Genomic DNA, 22,853 nt, shown 5'->3' on the forward strand with positions numbered 1-22,853 from the left:
GTCGCCCTGACATTTCATCTCGGGAGGTATGCTGCCTGCCGGGGGCCCGTATCAGAGACGTTACGGAGGCATTGTCGAGGATTATCCAGCCCTCTGACTACTACCCCATGCTACTCATCCATGTGGGCACAAATGATACTGCGCGGTGTGACACTGAGCGGATCAAGAGTGACTACAGGGCTCTGGGAGTACGGGTGAAGGAGTTTGGAGCGCAGGTGGTATTCTCTTCAATTCTTCCTGTCAAAGGTAGGGGCCCGGGCAGAGACAGATGCATCATGGAGGTGAATGCCTGGCTGCGAAGATGGTGTCACCAGGAGGGCTTTGGCTTCCTAGACCACGGGATGCTATTTGAGGAAGGACTGCTAGGCAGAGATGGCGTTCACCTTTCGAGGAGAGGAAAGACCCTATTCGGCCACAGACTGGCTAACCTAGTGAGGAGGGCTTTAAACTAGGTTTGACGGGGACAGGTGAGCAAAGCCCACAGGTAAGTGGGGAATATGGAGACCGGGGAGATGGGTCGGAAACAAGAGGGAGTGTGGGCTATATTGGCAGTGAGAAAGGAGAGTCAGGACAAAACTGGGAGGAAAGATCAAACAAGTATCTTAGATGCCTATATACAAATGCAAGAAGTATGGGGAATAAGCAGGAAGAACTGGAAGTGCTAATAAATAAATACAACTATGACATTGTTGGCATCACTGAAACTTGGTGGGATAATACACATGATTGGAATGTTGGTGTGGATGGGTACAGCTTGCTCAGGAAGGATAGACAGGGGAAAAAGGGAGGAGGTGTTGCCTTATATATTAAAAATGTACACACTTGGACTGAGGTAGAGATGGACATAGGAGACGGAAGTGTTGAGAGTCTCTGGGTTAGGCTTAAAGGGGCAAAAAACAAGGGAGATGTCATGCTAGGAGTCTACTACAGGCCACCTAACCAGGGGGAAGAGGTGGATGAGGCTTTTTTCAAGCAACTAACAAAATCATCCAAAGCCCAAGAATTGGTGGTGATGGGGGACTTCAACTATCCGGATATATGTTGGGAAAATAACACAGCGGGGCACAGACTATCCAACAAATTCTTGGACTGCATTGGAGACAACTTTTTATTTCAGAAGGTTGAAAAAGCTACTAGGGGTGAAGCTGTTCTAGACTTGATTTTAACAAATAGGGAGGAACTCGTTGAGAATGTGAAAGTAGAAGGCAGCCTGGGTGAAAGTGATCATGAAATCATAGAGTTTGCAATTCTAACGAAGGGTAGAAGGGAGAACAGCAAAATAGAGACAATGGATTTCAGGAAGGCAGATTTTGGGAAGCTCAGAGAGCTGATAGGTAAGGTCCCATGGGAATCAAGACTGAGGGGAAAAACAACTGAGGAGAGTTGGCAGTTTTTCAAAGGGACACTATTAAGGGCCCAAAAGCAAGCTATTCCGCTGGTTAGGAAAGATAGAAAATGTGGCAAAAGACCACCTTGGCTTAACCATGAGATCTTGCACGATCTAAAAAATAAAAAGGAGTCATATAAAAAATGGAAACTAGGACAGATTACAAAGGAGGAATATAGGCAAACAACACAGGAATGCAGGGGCAAGATTAGAAAGGCAAAGGCCCAAAATGAGCTCAAACTAGCTACGGGAATAAAAGGAAACAAGAAGACTTTTTATCAATACATTAGAAGCAAGAGGAAGACCAAAGACAGGGTAGGCCCACTGCTTAGTGAAGAGGGAGAAACAGTAACAGGAAACTTGGAAATGGCAGAGATGCTTAATGACTTCTTTGTTTCGGTCTTCACCGAGAAGTCTGAAGCAATGCCTAACATAGTGAATGCTAATGGGAAGGGGGTAGGTTTAGCGGATAAAATAAAAAAAGAACAAGTTAAAAATCACTTAGAAAAGTTAGATGCCTGCAAGTCACCCGGGCCTGATGAAATGCATCCTAGAATACTCAAGGAGCTAATAGAGGAGGTATCTGAGCCTCTAGCTATTATCTTTGGAAAGTCATGGGAGACGGGAGAGATTCCAGAAGACTGGAAAAGGGCAAATATAGTGCCCATCTATAAAAAGGGAAATAAAAAACCCAGGTAACTACAGACCAGTTAGTTTAACTTCTGTGCCAGGGAAGATAATGGAGCAAGTAATTAAGGAAATCATCTGCAAACACTTGGAAGGTGGTAAGGTGATAGGGAACAGCCAGCATGGATTTGTGAAGAACAGATCATGTCAGACCAATCTGATAGCTTTCTTTGATAGAATAACGAGCCTTGTGGATAAGGGTGAAGCGGTGGATGTGGTATACCTAGACTTTAGTAAGGCATTTGATACGGTCTCGCATGATATTCTTATCGATAAACTAGGCAAATACAAATTAGATGGGGCTACTATAAGGTGGGTGCATAACTGGCTGGATAACCGTACTCAGAGAGTTGTTATTAATGGTTCCCAATCCTGCTGGAAAGGCGTAACGAGTGGGGTTCCGCAGGGGTCTGTTTTGGGACCGGCTCTGTTCAATATCTTCATCAACGACTTAGATATTGGCATAGAAAGTACGCTTATTAAGTTTGTGGATGATACCAAACTGGGAGGGATTGCAACTACTTTGGAGGACAGGGTCATAATTCAAAATGATCTGGACAAATTGGAGAAATGGTCTGAGTTAAACAGGATGAAGTTTAACAAAGACAAATGCAAAGTGCTCCACTTAGGAAGGAAAAATCAATTTCACACATACAGAATGGGAAAAGACTGTCTAGGAAGGAGTACGGCAGAAAGGGATCTAGGGGTTATAGTGGACCACAAGCTAAATATGAGTCAACAGTGTGATGCTGTTGCAAAAAAAGCAAACATGATTCTGGGATGCATTAACAGGTGTGTTGTGAGCAAGACACGAGAAGTCATTCTTCCGCTCTACTCTGCTCTGGTTAGGCCTCAGCTGGAGTATTGTGTCCAGTTCTGGGCGCCGCATTTTAAAAAAGATGTGGAGAAATTGGAAAGGGTCCAAAGAAGAGCAACAAGAATGATTAAAGGTCTTGAGAACATGACCTATGAAGGAAGGCTGAAAGAACTGGGTTTGTTTAGTTTGGAGAAGAGAAGACTGAGAGGGGACATGATAGCAGTTTACAGGTATCTAAAAGGGTGTCATGAGGAGGAGGGAGAGAACTTGTTCACCTTAGCCTCTAAGGATAGAACCAGAAACAATGGGTTTAAACTGCAGCAAGGGAGGTCTAGGTTGGACATTAGGAAAAAGTTCCTAACTGTCAGGGTGGTTAAACACTGGAATAAATTGCCTAGGGAGGTTGTGGAATCTCCGTCTCTGGAGATATTTAAGAGTAGGTTAGATAAATGTCTATCAGGGATGGTCTAGACAGTATTTGGTCCTGCCATGCGGGCAGGGGACTGGACTCGATGACCTCTCGAGGTCCCTTCCAGTCCTATAATCTATGATTCTATGATTCTATGATTAACCTCTACCTAGGTATTTCCCACGTAATCCACTTCATACATATTATCCTAAAAAGTCAGTTCTTGTCTGGATAATTTCAAGATAGCCGTTTGAACTCCCAGGCCTCACCTCACATCTCCCTTCTAGAAAGATTACATACAGTCCTGGCCCACTATATGACATAAACTTTTCATTTAATACGGTAAAGTTTTCCCAGGGAAGGAAATAGCATCTTTCACAGTGATCATTCAACTTTAAATAGTCATAATTTAAAAACTACTGAAATAATTTTCTTCGAACTAGGTTTGTTTGTAGATCTCTTTAAGCCTGGAAACTATATGTATGGTGTTATTTCTTTATGTGAAGTTATATAAGCAGTTCTAGTTTCTAGTGTATGCTGTATTAATTGGCTAAATATATGGCATAAGAAGCCATTATATTAAAGCAATTAACGGGGAGGTAAAGAATTATGGTTGATCTTTCCTTCATATATATGTATATATACACACATTATCTGGCTCGTGAATGCTTGATTGTTTTAACCAAATAGCAGCATTAATGTTCATTTTGTGGCATGGTCTGATTAGGTATAATTACATATAAATTGCAGAAATAATTTCCATTGAAGATGTACTAGTCAAAATTTATCAAGGCCAACTATATGATTATAGTTCAGTGATAGCTGCTAGTTGGATTGCTAATATCATTCAAGGGTAGGTGTATATCATCATGTGTGTCAGCTCTAAATGTCTTCCGTGTCACAATTAAAAATACACTCAGTGGAGCTTAACAATGGAGTTTTGGATATTGTAGGTTCTTGTTTATTATTTACTTTGCTCTTATTACATTTGAGTAGTATTGGGAGATGAGAGCAAACAAGATAAAAGTTTGGGTTTTTTTAAGTAAAAATGTGTCAAAGTGAACTGAAAACATTTAAACCTCACACATTTGGTATGTAAACTTCATTTGCATTAATTCACACCAACACTGCAGTGTATCCAGACACCGTATGCCGTGTGAAAATATAATACATACTACATTTTAATCCATTGTGAGTTTTTATCCCTGTTTACTTATTACAGTAAAAAATTTGCTTTTGCCTCTGAAATCCAATGATAATCCTCCTGCTGTGTTCCCTGGTTAGGTGTCTCTGACAATAATACTTATTAATATTATTAGCACCTCTGGTGGGCCTTCCATCGGAGGACCTCACTCTGCTTTGCAGTCATTAGAGAAGTAAGCTTTATAACACCCCTGTGAGCCAGGAGAGACTCTTCCTTTCATACAGATGCAGAACTGAGGCATACAGAGATTGAGTAACATTTTTAAGTGTCTAGGTGGTTAAGGAGCATAAAACTCATTGTCAAAAGTAACTTCAGCTTTTAGGAGCCTAAGCCTCATTTTTTTTCCATTAGACTTGGGCTCCTAAGTGCTCCAGTTCCTTTTAAAAATGGGATTTAGGTTTCTGAAGCTATGTCTACACTGGCAATTGAACGACAAAACTTCTGTCTTTCAGAGGTGTTAACCCCTCCCCCGAAAGACAAAAGTTTTGCCACGACAAATGCCAGTGTGAACAGCGCATTGCCGGCAGGCGAGCCAACAAACAGCGGCTACACTGCACGACTTTTAGCAGCACAGCTGTTGCGACACAGCCATGTCGCTAAAAGCTGTGTAGTGTAGACAAAGCCTAAGTCGCTTCAGTGCTTTGGCCATTTTTACCTTAAGTGACGTTCCCAATGTCACAGAGAGACTGTGGCAGAGCAAGGAATCTCGTGAGTCACAGATCTGAACTTTAACCATTAGACAACCCTTCTGCTTGACAATAGCTTCTCTGTTAAGTATAAATCAGATCTGTATACAGCAAGAGAAATGGCTAATTTATTCCTGTTGGGTTTGTTGCTTTGGTGCACAACAGCAGCTCTCAGGTATACCCACCCCAGTCTATTGTTCCACATAAAAAAAGTCTCTCCAGGGCTCGAAAAGGAGTTTCCTTTTAAGTTGCGTCTCCAGCATTCCCTGTTGTGCAATCCTCCCTAGGTGCCACCACTGTAGCTTCTTTCAGCCTCCTTCCATTGCTCTCAACATATACTACAGTCCAGGGAAATTCCCTCCCCTCTTATTTAAAGGCACAGTACATTTTAATCACAGTTGCTCGTCACGTCAGTAAGTTCTATTAGCCGTTGTTCCAACTCAGGTGTTCTTGTCACTCAGAACTGATGTATTGTTTGTGTGTATGGGGATGTCTACACAGCAGCAGGGAGATTGCTTTCCAGCACGGGTAGAGAGACATTCGCTGGCGCTGCTTGAGCCACCCTGCTAAAAAGAGCAGTGGGGCCACGGTGGAACAGTGGAGGCTTCGGCTAGCCATTTGAATACCATCTTGCCTGATCCCCCGAGTATGTGCTTGTGTGGCTCGCTTGACCTGTTGCCTGTGCCACTGTAACCACACTACTATTTTGAGCATGCTAGCTGAAGCAAAGGTAGCACATATCTGTCTATCCGCTCCGGAAAGCACCTCGCAGCTGCTGTGTAGACATGTCCCGTGTGTGTATCTGAATGTGATATCACCCTTTGGTGGCTGACCCACAATATGGTGAAGAGACTTGTACTACTGCCTGCTAAAGGAGGTCTGTTTATGGAGCTGGAGGATCAGGGCTCTAGTCCTGGCTCTGCGCTTCCAACACACATTCTTTATAGCATGTCATGAACCCTGTGCTGCTCTCTCTAACGCATTCACCCTTGTGCAGAGAACCAGCACAAGACCTACACACTGCTTAAGACCCACATAAGCCCTCTGGACACAAGATAATTTTGCCCTAAAGGAGGGTGTAAGTGGAAAGGTAACAGGCCACAGCTTTATTAAGGATAATGACATGACAGCAGAGCATAGAAACACCCAGATCGTGCTTGCTGAATTACACCACTACCTGTCTGATTTCCTCCAAATTCTCCAAGCCTTTTCCATGGGATCAAACAAACAGGAAGGCTCTAAGGTCCCATCTACTGAGCAACACAGCAGTTCTTTGAGTAGTGTCCCCATGGGTGCTCCACTGTACGTGTATCTGCACCCCTGTGCCTCTGATTGGAGATTTTAGGTAGCAGTGTCCATTCGGCCTGCACATGCACTCTCCCTCATGCTCTGCCTTGAGACTATCTAGCGCTGTGCGGGCGAACCACACTCAATTCCTTTTCAACCGCAAGACGGAGCAAGTAGCAGGCTGGTTTACTTTGAATCTATGGCCACTTACTCTCTTCTATATCTGTCAATGACGTCAGCATTTCTAGTGGCCATCACCTCAGCATGACAAATAAGGGAAATAGCAGTGCTGATGGTGCACCCACCCTTCATGGTCTTCTTTAAAGACAAAATCACTTTGAGGCCGCACTCAAAGTTTCTCCCCAAGGTGGCTTCATCCTTCCATATGAACCAACTCATCCACCTCCCCACCTCATTCCCCAAACTGCACCGTGACAACAGGGAGGCCATACTACACATGCTTGACATTAGGGGAGCCTTAACATTGTATTTGGACTGGACAAAGCGCTTGAGGACATTTTTTTCCCCTCAATTGCGAACAGATCCAAGGGCTCTGCAATATCAGCTCAAAAGCTCTCCAAATGGGTCTCAAAACTATCATTATCCCTCAGGAATTTGCACGCACTTCACGAGATCCATTTCCCCCTTGGTCGCATTTGTTAAAGATGTTCCCATCTCAGAAATCTGCAGGGCAGCAATGTTTGCCTCCGCTCATACACCTCTACCACTCATACACCTCTACCTCTATCTCGGGAGCCAAAAAAATCTTACCGTGTTATAGGTGAAACCACATTATATCAAACTTGCTTTGATCCACCGGAGCGTGCAGCCTCGCCCTCCCGGAGCACTGCTTTACCGCGTTATATCCGAATTCGTGTTATATTGGGTCTGTAAAGGGTCCGGACTCACCCCTGCGGCGCCTCCTGCTGGTCGTCCAGGGAACTAGCTCACCAGCCTCTGGAGCGCCCTCTGCAGGCCAGTGATCCTCCTGTCCTCTTCTGGTGCCCGTGTCCCTCCCAGGACCCGGTGCCCCTATTACTGGGATGCCGCCCCCTGGCAGTACCCCACAGATCTGGGTCTCCCCTCCCTGGGGAACCCCCACCCACTATTCCCACCTTGCCTCAGCACTAGGCCACTGCCAGTCACCATCTAGCCCCCGCGCCCTGGGGCAGACTGCAGTGTAGGCCATTCATCACTGGCAAGGGGGGTTTGGACCTGCTGCCTTGGACTAGCCCTGGGCTGCCCTCTGCAACCCCAGTACCCCTTGGCCTAATACTAGGCCGCAGCCTGGGGCTTTCCAGGCTGGAGCTCCCCTGCTCCACTACAGGTACCCTATGTCTAGCTCCCTGCAGCCCGGCCCTTCTCTCTCTGAAGGCAGAGAGAGACTCCTGAGCTCCTGGCTCCCAGCCTCTTATATAGGGCCAGCTGAGGCCTGATTGGGGCGTGGCCCCAGCTGCAGCCACTTCCCCCAGTCAGCTCAGCCTTCACGCTGCCTGTTCCCTGGGCTATCTCAGGCCCTTCCAGGCAGGAGCAGGTGTCCACCCTGCTACAGGGTCGCATTATATCGGGGTAGAGGTGTACTTTCACAGAACACTACATGATTACTCGAGACTCAGCTTCTCATGCCATCTTCGGCTCCACAGTATTAACATCAATGATAGACTCTACTCCAAAGTCCTAGCCCTCCATAGGGGATACTGCTGTGAAGTTACCGACAGTGGAGCACCCATAGGGACAGTAGTCGAAGAAGAAGAGGTTATTACCTCGTGCACTAATGATGGTTCTTCAAGTTAAGTTCTTCAGCAAGTGAAGGCTCAGCTGAAAGTCTGATAGAATGTAACAAAGTTTCTGGCTAGTTTTGTATGAGGAAGTGGGAAGACGGTGTCTTGTAGGGACGTGAAATTATATTTATGTGTACACAGTTTTAGTTCTTGTGGGTGTTTGTCTCTGTCTGAGAGATTGGAGCAAATGTAGTTGTATCTTAGGGCTTGGCTGTAGACAGTAGATTGTGTGGTGTATCTTGGATGGAAGCTGGAGGCTTTATTTCTGTTAGCAAAGTAATTGTCTTAACAAATATATCAACCCTATCAATGTTCGCTTAGGAGACTGTGCTACCTAGGTCTTTCAGTTTGTGACAAGCTATATCTTCCTTTTGAAAACCGATCATGAATTCATAGCTTTGGGGTTGATCGTCATAGCTGCTGCATGAGTACATTTCTGAACTTGCCTTGTGTTATGTGAATGATAAACAGAGAACAAAGTGTGATTTATATAGCAGTTTGGCTAAATTGCTCTTATTAGAAGGAAAAATACATTTATTGAACGTATCTAGTCTGGAATTATCTCTTCCGTGATGATGATGAATGCTTGCAGCTTTGTAAACATGCTGAACATTAAGTTGCTAAATGACTGTATCACTTTGTGATTGATTATCAAGTTTGGCCACGTAAGCATCACGACCCACACATATATCTCACAGTCTGCCTGCATTCTGAAGCCTACTTAATGCTCTTTTTTTTCTAATTAAACTTTTATTGAATTTTCTTCTCCTTTTAATACTTGTTTTGATTCTGTTATGCGCAGATGACAAAAGACTTGCACCAGCCATGTGATTCCCTATTTTAGAACAGTCCCACTTTGCAGGATTAGCCATTTTTAATGACTTTAATCTCCTTTTTGAAAGTGATTTTTCTCATTCTGTTACATTCCTTTGATTGCCTTAATGTAGAATTATTATTCTGCTGGAAAAATCACTATTGCCAGGCATGTCACACCACATTTCAACTATGTCTTCCCAATGTAAAATACTCCAGCAAAATTCCCTAACATTTTCTTCTTGGCTCATTATAAGGCTTTTCTCAATTTAAAGTGGCAAGTTAAAATTAACAGCGTTGTTTTTCATTCCATAAAGAGATAAATTATAATGAGTTTTCCCTCCAATTTCTTCGGTTTTAGTGTTTGGATACTTTTAATGTTTTGTTTGTAAGGAAGTCAAAGTAGATTGTGTGTGGGAGCAATAGCTGTCCAACTATTTTTAAATTCTAAAATAAAAAAACAAATATATTAAAAGGAAAATAAAAGTCGAACACTTAAATCAATAAAATGTCTAAATCAAACTGACAAAATGAGACAGTCTTGCTTTCGACTTTATGTAAACAAACAAAATTTTATTTCACTTAAATCCATATTATAATAATCACAGCAGTTTCTTTGCATATCATTCAGAAAGTAACACCATCTTTCTTTTATTTAAAATAAAATTAGTCCAGTATGCGAGGAGGGCAGCAGTAGGAAGGGAACTCTGCTTTTCAATTCTTAGCATCTTCCTAAAGTTGTTGCCATGTCCACCTGCTGTGTTTTGGGATAGATCAGTCAGTTTCAGACAAGTGTGAGAACTTCTTAAACATATTTGTATCGCTGAGATAATGGACTAACTTCATTGCTGGCACAAGCACATATAATCATATTTAAGTTAACGGAGTTGTACTGGGTTATGCTAGCAGTGAATTTGGCACATTGAATTTGCAGATTGTAAAAGAGGCTGTGGATGCTGAAGCTGATATATTCATCAAAGTAGTTTAAGCCTATGTGATTTTTTCCCCTGCTTTCCCTCTTCAGTCATTTATGCCTGTATACCAATATGCAGCAAAATATTTACAGTCTTTGTGATAATAAAGTATGACATTTTAAATGCCTATTTTTACAATAATTTTTATTTAATGGCAACTTGTTACAGTTTAGGCCACAGCCAGTTAACTTACAGAGTAGTAATATTGTGGGGTTTTTTTCCAGTAGAAAAAACTGTAGGAGTAGCAAATTCACCATGTGCTGCCCTAGTTCAGGCCCTAGCATCCCCCTCTCTCCCTTTTGTCTCCATTCCCCTTGAGGAGCCCAGCTGGCGTGAGCTGGGAATTAGTGAGCAGTGATCTACCGGTACCTCCCCACTGAATCTAATCCAAGAAGCTGGCAGCCAGCTGAATCCTTCCAGTCAGAAGGGCCCATTAATGCAAGTCCCTAGGGAGGCTGCTCCTCCTTTGCTTGGAGAGAGAACCCCTGTGAATGGGGCTGACATCAGAGAGAAAGAGAGAGGCTGCTCAGAATGAAGAGCGAACCTGGGTCTTCAGTATGGCATGCAGTAATGTACAATAGAATCGTTTTAAATATGGAGCATATTATATAATTGCTGATACAAAAAGATATTAGGTGTTGGTTACAGGATGAGAATAGAACGATTAAAAACAAGTCTCTGTGAAAATCAATGGATGAAACTTCGTAATGTTCAGGCTCAGCCGGGCTCTTAAGTTTTTGTTTAATATAAGAACATTGAACGTTCTATAAGTGTAGGTCGCATGTTGAGAATTATAGTATGTTTCTGTAATGAGACTAAAATACTGTTTTCATGTCATCAGTCATTCTGGAGTAGCAGGATTGGTTAAGTCAAGATGAGGACATTGTAGTTGTACTGCGTAAGGAGAGAAGGCCATCCTCCCACACAGTGCAGTGCTAGAAAAAATGCAGCACATTTTTGCTAGATAAGTTGTCTTGTGTATGATTATTTTTATATAAAGTAATGCAAATCCCTGTTTTCCTGGGATGTAAAGGCAGACATTTGACAAAGAATACTATGATACAGGGCATAGCTTCTTGTATTGATGATATCCTCATTAACTGAGTTTTTCTTTGAGAGCTACTCTACTGTACACGTGCTTTAATTTGGTGAAGCTGTTTAGTTGGCAGACAAGTGTATGGGTGGCAGCCTACATGCATAGTTGCAGGGGGGGTTTTGTTCAGTTGTAATAATAGCTGAGGTAGAATCATTAAATGTTTTAGAGGGTAAATGTTTGTGTTTGGAGAAATGGTTCCTTTTTGCATTTCAGTGCTTTACCGACCCCTCCTCTACTCTCACAAGTTTTACACTGTTCTTCGTTCAGGGTTCAGTTTTATATCAGACTAGTGGCATCTTCACTTAACTTGACATCTTCAGCATTCTCTGTGGAATGATTACATTTGCACTCATTTTGTTCTCTTTCTGATGAATAATTCAAATTATGAAAAATGCTAACTTTTTATGTATTTTCTTAAAACAACCATTCTTCTATTCATTGTGTTTCTTTATGGAAATACTGATTTATGAAATATTTTCTAAAGCCTCATCTTTGAGTCATGGAAGTGGGAGCACTCTGTCATTACAGGCTTGGCTGTGCTGTTGTTTTGTTCCTGAAGTTGGTTTTCTGGTGATGACACACTCGAAATCTCCAAAGATTATTATTAGTCTTTGCAAGTATTGCAAGTCTTTTTATTGCAATCGGACAACATTACCTTTCTAAGCCAACAAATATGGTAACAATCAAAATTTCTTGACAGATTCAACTGAGTATTCTCAAATCTGTTGCTTCTATTTCACATGGATGTCGAATTCTGTTTGCTTTTTCTACATGTAACCGCTTTTGTGCAGCCTTTTAAATCTGTTTCAATTTCAAGTCAGAACTGAAAATATTTTGTTAAAAGGAGATGTTACTTAAAATCATTCTGATGCATCATTTTAAAAAATCCCACAAAATCACAGGTGACCACTTAATACTGAAGCTCTTAGACATGTTTGCATTTCTTTGCTTCACAGTGCATTTTATTTTCTCTACTCATTGTTTGTTTTACAGTACAGTGAGTAGTTAAGCCTGCTAAAGAAAAAGGCTTTATATTAATGCTATATATTTGCGTATTCATAAATTACATAACAATATGTGCTTCTTTTCCTCTTTCTCAAACATCCTTTAAAATTCAAGAGACATTTATGTCTTTTTTTTTTTGTTCAGCAGCTGATTTTTTTTACTGTAGTAGCAGAAGCCCATAGTGTTGTTGAGAGGCTTTGTCCTTATTTCACAGATGCACTGGGAATTGTTTTTAATCTCCTTTCTGCTTTCCCATTACAGATGGTGATGACGACCCACAACTCTCCTGGGTGGCTTCATCTCCCTCCAGCAAAGATGTTGCATCACCCACTCAGATGATAGGAGATGGGTGTGATCTCGGCATCGGGGAGGAGGAAGGGGGGACTGGCCTGCCATATCCCTGTCAGTTTTGTGATAAGTCCTTCATTCGCCTGAGCTACCTTAAAAGGCACGAGCAGATCCACAGTGACAAACTACCTTTCAAATGTACCTACTGTAGCCGGCTTTTTAAGCATAAGAGAAGTAGGGATCGCCACATAAAGCTTCACACGGGGGATAAAAAGTACCATTGCCATGAATGTGAGGCAGCATTCTCTCGCAGCGACCACCTCAAAATTCACCTGAAAACCCACAGTTCGAGCAAGCCATTCAAGTGTACTGTCTGTAAGCGTGGGTTTTCCTCCACCAGCTCATTGCAGAGTCACATGCAAGCTCATAAAAAGAACAAGGAACATATGGCAAAGACTGAGAAAGAGGTGAAGAAGGATGATTTTATGTGTGATTACTGTGAAGAGACATTCAGTCAGACAGAAGATTTGGAGAAGCACGTAATGACACGCCACCCACAGCTTTCCGAGAAGGCAGATCTGCAGTGTATTCATTGTCCTGAAGTATTTGCAGATGAAAACTCACTGCTTTCCCACATTCATCAAGCCCATGCCAATAAAAAACACAAGTGTCCTATGTGCCCCGAGCAGTTTTCTTCAGTGGAAGAAGTCTATTGCCACTTGGATAGCCACAGACAACCTGATTCCAGCAACCATAGTGTCAGCCCTGACCCAGTCTTGGGGAGTGTGGCGTCAATGAGCAGTGCAACACCTGATTCAAGCGCATCGGTGGAACGAGGCTCCACTCCGGATTCCACTTTAAAACCGTTGAGAGGACAAAAGAAGATCAGATCAGCGGAAAGAGAGGAAGGCCAGAACTGGTCTAAAGTCACCTACAGCTGCCCTTACTGCTCCAAGCGTGACTTCAACAGCCTGGCTGTCCTGGAGATCCATTTGAAGACCATTCATGCAGACAAACCTCAACAAAGCCACACATGCCAGATCTGCCTTGATTCCATGCCTACGCTGTACAACTTGAACGAACATGTCAGAAAGGTGCACAAAAACCATGCATATCCCATGATGCAGTTTAACAACATTTCTGCCTTTCACTGTAACTATTGTCCTGAGATGTTTGCAGATATCAATAGCCTACAGGAGCACATCCGCATCACTCACTGTGGACCAAGTGCTACCCCTCAAGATGGTAACAATGCCTTCTTCTGTAACCAGTGCTCCATGGGCTTTCTGACGGAAGCATCCTTGACTGAGCATATTCAGCAAACTCACTGCAACGTAGGAAACTCAAAATTGGATTCCCCTGTCGTTCAGCCAACACAGTCTTTTATGGAAGTTTATTCTTGCCCTTATTGCACAAACTCCCCCATTTTTGGCTCCATCCTGAAGCTTACAAAGCACATTAAAGAAAACCACAAGAACATTCCTCTAGCACACAATAAGAAGTCAAAAGCAGAGCAGAGTCCAGTTTCTTCTGATGTTGAAGTCTCTTCCCCTAAAAGGCAGCGGCTTTCTGCTAGCTTAAATTCAGTTTCTAATGGTGAATACCCATGTAATCAGTGTGATCTAAAGTTCTCTAATTTTGAAAGTTTTCAAACTCATTTAAAGTTGCATTTGGAGTTGCTTTTAAGGAAACAGTCTTGCCCTCAGTGTAAAGAAGACTTTGATTCTCAGGAATCTCTCCTACAGCACCTCACAGTACACTACATGACAACGTCTACCCATTATGTATGTGAGAGCTGTGACAAACAGTTTTCTTCAGTGGATGATTTGCAGAAGCATTTGCTGGACATGCATACTTTTGTGTTGTATCACTGCACCCTTTGCCAAGAGGTTTTTGATTCCAAGGTATCTATCCAAGTGCATCTGGCAGTCAAGCATAGCAATGAAAAGAAGATGTATCGTTGTACAGCCTGTAATTGGGATTTTAGAAAGGAGGTGGACCTTCAGATCCATGTAAAGCATAGCCATTTGGGCAATCCAACAAAATCACATAAATGCATCTTCTGCGGAGAGACCTTCAGCACTGAAGTAGAACTGCAGTGCCACATCACAACCCACAGTAAAAAGTACAACTGTAAGTTCTGCAGCAAAGCTTTCCATGCTATCATCTTGCTTGAAAAACATTTGCGGGAGAAACATTGTGTCTTTGATGCTGGGGCTGAGAATGGTACAGCTAATGGCATGACCCCAACGAATAAGAAGACAGAAGCTGCAGATCTCCAGAACATGTTGATGAAGAATCCGGATACTTCAAACAGTCATGAGGCTAGTGAGGATGATGTAGATGCTTCTGAGCCAATGTATGGTTGTGATATTTGTGGGGCTGCCTATACTATGGAAGTCCTTTTGCAAAACCATCGTTTGAGAGATCATAACATCAGACCTGGGGAGGATGATTGTTCTAGGAAGAAAGCAGAATTCATCAAAGGTAGCCACAAGTGTAACATCTGCTCAAGGACCTTTTTCTCAGAAAATGGCCTCAGAGAGCATATGCAGACTCATCGAGGTCCAGCTAAGCACTACATGTGCCCCATTTGTGGGGAGCGCTTCCCATCCCTTCTGACCCTGACAGAGCACAAAGTCACTCATAGCAAGAGTTTGGATACGGGAACATGCAGGATCTGCAAAATGCCACTGCAGAGTGAGGAGGAATTTATTGAGCACTGCCAGATGCATCCGGATCTCAGAAATTCCCTCACCGGGTTTCGCTGTGTTGTCTGTATGCAGACAGTCACCTCTACCCTTGAGCTGAAAATTCATGGAACGTTCCATATGCAGAAATTGGCAGGAAACTCTGCAGCCTCTTCTCCCAATGGTCAGGCTTTGCAGAAACTCTACAAGTGTGCTTTGTGCTTGAAAGAGTTCCGGAACAAGCAGGACTTGGTGAAACTGGATGTTAATGGCCTGCCATATGGCCTGTGTGCTGGATGTATGACCAGGGGCACCAATGGACAGTCTTCAGGCTTGACTCCCCAGGAAGTGAATGAGAGACCATGTGGCAGTCTGAGGTGTCCAGAGTGTAGTGTCAAATTTGAAAGTGCTGAAGACCTAGAGAACCACATTCAGTTAGATCATCGAGACCTGACACCTGAGACTAGTGGCCAAAGGAAGGGTACCCAGACATCCCCTATTCCCAGAGTAAGTACGGTACTGCTGAACTTTAGCATCTCTTATTGCACACAATGTAGACTGCTAGAGTAACTATACAAAGCATTTAATAGGATTAAAAATTCAAATTTTATAAAATGAATAGTAAAAAAAATACCTTTTGAGAATGACCTGTGCTATAAACAAAGCATAGCACTGCACAGGCAGAAAATAGGTGTTACACTGTTTTGTAGACTTCTTAGTTATGTATTGCAGGGTATCAGGGTTCATACTGCGAGCCTACCTTGAAGTTTTCAGCAGAAAGTTGAGCTATATCAATGTTTCATTCAGAAGTCAGGGTTTGTGCATAAGTATAGGTATTTCTTGAGTTCGCAAATCTGCAGAAACTCGGGAGACTTTCATGGAAAAAGATATTTTCAATATCCAGGAGAAAGGAATTCTAAGTAGTTTACTACATCCAGGAATGAGTTAATTAGAATGGATGGTAGGTTTGCAAGAGGCTTGTTTTCTTTATATAGCCTCTTGGCAGAGGTGTCTACTTTATTTGTGGTGTTTGATGAACATGTGACCAGGCACCAAATAGGAGGAGGAGGAGGTTGGAATGAAAGATTTAGTGGAAGTCCCTCAAAATTTTGCATGGCCTTGCATAAAATTTGAGTCACTGCTTCAAAGAGGTTAGTTGTCTTGCTATATGACCTTGAGAGATGGATTTGAGCCCTGCTTTCCTGGGGGCAGGGGCGGGGCTTTCCTCTTTGTGTGTGTGTGTGTGTGTGAGAGAGAGAGAGAGAGAGAGACCGACCTGCAAAAACCTATGGGTAAGAAAGATACGTCCTTACAAAAATTCAAAAAAGAAATATAAACAGTATCATTATGGCTCAGATGCCATACTGGCCACATTGATACTCAAATAATTATTAGCAGCTGTTGAATCACCAGAGGATATTGCACAGCAGTATTTAACTTGTGAAATCTGGAACTGATTTGTTTCCTTCCCTTAATGAAAGTAGTTTTCATATGTGATGTGAAAATTCTTGTAGAGTGTACAGGTGAGATTCTTGAGAGAAAAAGTCTGTGAAAACTAACTCATCTGCTGTCTTACATCTTTACCTTTAAGATTTTTGGCTAATTTAGTATGTAAGCAAGCCTTTAGAAGCCTGCTCATGAAATCTATCTTGTCTGCTGTTTATGGTGTCTTAAAATTATTTGTTGAAATTTTAGTTCATGGTTGGGCCAGGTTACTACTTACACTGTGAAGAACAAATGGAATGAGAAATGAATTTGGGAACTCTTCTCAGCAGACCAATAGCAGTGACAGGAATACTAGTCACACCACTCTGACACTTTGAATTAAAGATAATTGGGTGAGATTTTCAAAAGTATTTACTAAGGGAGCTGGGCATCCTGCTCTTGCTGAAAAATCCCAGCCATAGACTCCACCTTATGTTAGTCTGCTAATTAAAGCATCCCCAAATGACTCTTGATGCAGTGGGCAATAACAGACTTGAAGGTGCTGTTAGAGTACACTGAGCGAGCAGTTTAGTAAGTGCAAGAAGACCTCAAGTAAGTCCTGACAGTGCAGACAGAATGGGCTCGGATAGAGCTGTTCATAGTGCATCCTGTCAGTGATTCGTAGATTGTGTCAGCATCCCAGGTTCAATCTCAATGAAAATTTGTTTTTGTTTTACTTGCTTCTTTAGTACAACTGGATATTGTTCCCACTGGGTCAAGTGAATATGTGACTAGACCTGCCTCCAGCTGTGATATACATCTAATTCTGCAGAGGAATAAAATAAGGAATGGAAATATCCCTTCCTTCAGTGTGATGTCTCTTGAGAGTTCAACTGAGTCTCTGAGTAGGTCACTGTCTTCTTTCTACTTCTCAGTTCTTTATTTCCTTCTAAATTCTCTGAAACAGGCCTATTCTTTTCTTTGGGACTAATTCCTTTTTCACATGGCTGTGCACACAGCCTAAAATATTACATGCTCTTCCCCTCATCTGTCAGGAGTGGAATACATTGCCGTCTTCTACTCCAATTTCTTGCTTTAACTCTCTCTTTTCAGTGAGAGCTTCCTTACCTGTTCTCTCAGGGGAGAGTTTAAGTTCTTCAACAAGGTAAATGCTTTGAATTTCATCCCGCGAGGGCAGATTTTAGTTCCTTTGTAGAAGATAATGAAAAATCAGCATTTGTGCCTATACCAAATAGCACCTTAAACAGGTGCCTATGGCCTGCGGCCTGCACATATGCTAATGCCTGAAACTGTATGGTGTATACGCCAGTTACTTGGAATAATTCATGATTTTACCTTTACTGATGGCTAGTATACCTGAACAGTGATATCAGCAGGCTAAGTAACTGTCAGTGCTTCATTTTGGGGATTAAACGCGCAGTTTGGGTCTGTTAAAATGTTTTTATAGCATAAGGATCTTTAAAGAATTATGCTCTTTTTGGAAAATAATAACTTTCTGTAGTATTTTAAGAATAGAAGTTTGTTTAACTTTGCTTGTCGTAAACAAGCAGTGGGGCCACTAGACAATTGAGGTGCTATAGAAGCACTCGAGGAAGACAGTGCTGTTGTGGAGAAGCTAAATTGATTCTTTGCATCGGTCTTCACTGCAGAGGATGTGAGGGAGATTCCCACACCTGAGCCACTTTTTTTAGGTGACAAATCCTGAGGAACTTTCCCACATTGAAGTGTCAATAGAGGAGGTTTTGGACCAAATTGATAAATTAGACAGTAATAAGTCACCAGGAGCAGATGATATTCACCCAAGAGTTCTGAATAAACTCAAATATGAAATTGCATAACTACTAGCTGTTACATTACCTATCGCTTCAATCAGCCTCCGTACCAGGTGACTGGTGGATAGCTGGTGTAACACTGATTTATAAAAAAAAAAAAAAGGCTTCAGAGGCAATCCTGGCAATTGCAGGCCAGTAAGTCTAATTTCAAAACCAGGCAAATTGGTTGAAACTATAGTAAAGAATAGAATTATCAGACACATAGATGAACACGATTTGTTGGAAAAGAGTCAACCTGGCTTTTGTAAAGCGAAATCATGACTCACCAATCTATTAGAATTCTTTGAGGTGGCCAAGAAGCACATGGAGAAGGGTGTTCCAATCAATATTGTATACTTGGATTATCAGAAAAACAATGAGGAGTCCGGTGGCACCTAAAAGACTAACAGATTTTGTTGGGCATAAGCTTTCGTTGGTAAAAACCCACTTCATCAGATGCATGGAGTGAAAATTACAGATGCAGGTGTAAATATACTGACACATGAAGAGAAGGAAGTTACCTTACAAATGGAGAACCAGTGTTGACAGGGCCAATTCAATCAGGGTGGATGTGGTCCACTCCCAATAATTGATGAGGAGATGACAATACCAAAAGAGGGGAAATCGTGAGACGGGTACCCAGAAGTCACCTACTACAGGACAGGCCCAACAAGGAAAATAACAGAACACCACTGGTCATCAAGTACATCCCCCAGCTAAAACTTCTCCAGCACATCATCAACGATCTACAACCTATCCCAGAAAACGATCCCTCACTCTCACAGACCTTGGGAGGCAGGCCAGTACTCGCTTACAGACAGCCCCCCAACCTGAAGCAAATACTCACAAGCAACTACACACCACACCACAGAAACACTAACCCAGGAACCAATCCCTGTAACAAACCCCGTTGCCTATTCTGTGCCCATATCTACTCTAATGACACCATCAGAGGACCCAACCACATGAGCCACAGCATCATGGGCTCATTCACCTGCACATCTACTAATGTGATGTATGCCATCATGTGCTAGCAATGCCCCTCTGCCATGTACATTGGCCAAACCGGACAGTCTCTACGTAAAAGAATAAATGGACACAAATCGGACATCAGGAATGGTAACATACAAAAGCCAGTAGGAGAACACCTCAACCTCCCTGGACATTCTAGAACAGATTTAAAAGTAGCCATACTTCAACAAAAAAACTTCAAAAACAGACTTCAAAGAGAAACTGCAGAACTACAATTCATTTGCAAATTTAACACCATTAATTTGGGCTTGAATAGGGACTGGGAGTGGCTGGCTTACTACAAAAGCAATTTTCCTTCTTTTGGTATTGACACCTCCTCATCAATTATTGTGAGTGGACTACATCCACCCTGATTGAATTGGCCCTGTCAACATTGGTTCTCCACGTGTAAGGTAACTCCCTTCTCTTCATCTGTCAGTATATTTACGCTTGCATTTGTAATTTTCACTTCATGCACCTGAAGAAGTGGGTTTTTTTACCCACGAAAGCTTATGCCCAAATCAATTTGTTAGTCTTTAAGGTGCCACTGGACTCCTCGTTGTTTTTGTGGATACAGACTAACACGGCTACCCCTCTGATACTTGGATTATCAGAAAGCCTTTGGATCCCTCACCAAAGGCTCTGAACCAAGCTAAGCAATCATGGGATGAGAGGGAAGGTCCTCTTGTGGTTCAGTAACTGGTGAAAAGATGGGAAACAAAGGATAGGAATAATGGTTAGTTTTCACAGTGGAGAGAGGTAAATAGCGGGGTCCCCCAAGGATCTATACTGGGACCTATGCTGTTCAACATATTCATAAATGATCTGGAAAAGGGGGTAAACAGAGAGGTGGCAAAGTTTGCAGATGATACAAAATTGCTCAAGATAGTTAAGTTCAAGGCTGACTGAGAAGAGTTACAAAGGTGGGTGACTAGGCGACAAAATGGCAGATTAACTTCAGTGTTGATAAGTGCAAAGTAATGCACACTGGAAATCATAGTCCCAACTATTCCTAGAAAATGATGTGTCTAAATTAGCTGTTACCCCTCAAGAAAGAGATCTTGGAGTCATAATGGATAGTTCTCTGAAAACATCTGCTCAATGTGCAGTGGCAGTCAAGAAAGCTAACAGAATGTTAGGAACCGCTAGGAAAGGGGGATAGATAAGAAGACAGAAAATGTCATAATGTCACTATATGAATCCATGGTATGTCCACACCTTGAATACTGCATGCAGCTCTGGCTGTCCTATCCCCAAAAAGATATATTAAAATTGGAAAAAGTACAGACAAGTGCAACAAAAATTATTAGGGGTATGGTACAGCTTCCATATGAGGAGAGATTAAAAAAGACTGGGACCATTCATCTTAGAAAAGAGATGACTGAAGTGGGGTTATGATAGATGTCTATAAAACCATGAGTGGTGTGGAGATAATGAATAAAGTAGGTGTATGTACCTGTTAACATAACTCAAGAACCCTGGCAGTAGGTTTAAAACAAACCCAAGGAAGTATTTCTTCACATAACACACAGTCAACCTGTGTAGCTCATTGCCATGGGATGTTGTGAAGGCGAAAAGTATAACTGGGTTCAAAAAATAATTAGATAAATTCCTGGAGGACAGGTCCATCAATGGCTATTAGCCAAAATGGTCAGGGACTCAATGTCATGTTCTGAGTGTCCTTAAATGTCTGACTGCCAGAAGCTGTGGCTGGCTAACAGCAGATAATTCAGAAAATGGCCCTGTCCTGTTAATTCCCTCTGAACCATCTGGCATTGCGCAGTGTCAGAAGACAGGATACTGGGCTAGATGGACCATGACTCTGACTCAGTTTGGCCGTTCTTATGTTCTAAGGTAGCTAAGCTGAGTGGATTGAAGAAAATCTCTCTTCTCCAGTCTCTTGTTGGCATGCTGTACAACAGGTAAAATGCAATTTTTTATTCAGGCTTTTGTAAGTATGCAATACAAGCTGAGTAGACTGCAGCTGTCCAGACAAGAATTATTACTCTATAATTCTTGATCACTTCTACATTTCTTTTTTTAAACACTCTATTGATCTTTCTTTTTAACACAGAAACAAACAGTTGAGGGTAGAAAAATATATAGTCATAGAGAAACTACACTGAGATTAGATTAAAAACAACAGGAGCACACATTTTGGTAAGCAACCGAATGTATTGATGTCCTTAGTACAAAGGTGGAAAGGATCTGTATAGATATAAAAGCTACTCTGGGTGCCAAAAAAAAAAATCACACTGCCAGTTATGCTTAAATCAAGCAAGTGAGAGTGAAGGCTTTTGGGAGAGACCTTGGAGAAACTTAAAAGTGCAGTAGAAACCCCAAGGGCAAATGAATATAAGGATAGTTTGAAAAAAAGAAGGTATTAACAGCTGATGGATGAAAAGAGAGGGGAGAAAGAAAAGATACAGCAGGAAAGAGAGAATCCATTTATACCGTTTCTATACGTATATGTTTATAGTTCGGGTTGGCACACTTTCGCTTTCTGAAAGGGTATGCAAGGACTGTTTTTGTTGTGTTCAGTGTGGATGTTTCTACTGATTTTTTTCAAAGTCGCTTGGAGGCAGCTGGATGAGGATCTAGAACCTGGAAGTGTTAGGTGCACTCAGAGATCTTGGGATAGGTATTTTCTACCAATCAAAATAAATTAGAGAAAATACATACACTATGCAGTCTAATGCTGCATTCTTTCTCTGCTTGTTTATCAACTACCCTTGGTATCTGAAATACATATAAAGAAGTATTATCTATGTAATCGTCTCTTTCTGTCTCTCTCAGGTGTTTCTAAGGCACCAGTCTCAGTGGCATCTAAACATGGCATCCTACAAAGTTATTTTTATTTGTGTCAAATCATAAATCATAGAAGTTTCTGCTTTCTGTTCAGGAATGTCTTCATCTGAGGCCTGCATTAATAGTTTTCAAGGCATATCAAGCATATTTCATTCCAAATATCATCAAAAGGGATACATAAAATAAGCTCTAGTTGTGGAATCTTACCACTTTGTAACATCACCACTTTCAGCAGTATTTATGATTCTTATAGTTCTTCTTGAATTATTTCAGAGACAAATCAGGCTAAAGTTTCCTCTTCTAGGAATTTCTTAATGTTTCCTTCTGTTGAATATGGGTATTGTAGGCTCTGCTATAGCACAGCCCATCCTGAGGACTCTTGCTGCTTTCCCTTTTTTGAGCCCTTTTGTTCGGTCTTGGTCACGTTAGAATTAATGCTTTCATTTTTCATTACAAACACTGTATATCAAGTCTCCGTTTTTCTAGGAAGTGGCTTCATTTGTGAATAATCACTGATAGGCTCTTCTTACACATTTGCTGGAAAAACAAGCGTGGCTAATGTTTCCACCCAGAGGGGCATGCCTGGTTGGTTTAGTTTTGAGACAGATGATGTCTGGATGCATATTTTTAATACTGGAGAAATTAACTTCCCA

General features: G+C 41.9%; 1 protein-coding gene across 22 annotated transcripts in view; it reads left to right on the top strand.

Annotated features, from left to right (window-relative positions):
* ZNF423 (zinc finger protein 423) overlaps nt 1-22,853 on the top strand; it is a 322,726-nt gene that overhangs the window by 193,427 nt on the left and 106,446 nt on the right. For all 22 annotated transcript variants that reach the window (XR_010592556.1, XM_042852236.2, XM_065567080.1 and 19 more), the window contains one exon: nt 12,408-15,631. Coding sequence is in view for 21 of the 22 variants with exons in the window: in XM_042852236.2 (XP_042708170.1) it covers nt 12,408-15,631 (3,224 nt within the window). In the remaining variant the exon portion in view is untranslated. The remainder of the gene's footprint in view (nt 1-12,407; nt 15,632-22,853) is intronic.

Source organism: Chrysemys picta, chromosome 14, assembly GCF_011386835.1.
Source record: "Chrysemys picta bellii isolate R12L10 chromosome 14, ASM1138683v2, whole genome shotgun sequence".
Classification (NCBI taxonomy): Eukaryota; Metazoa; Chordata; order Testudines; family Emydidae; genus Chrysemys; species Chrysemys picta.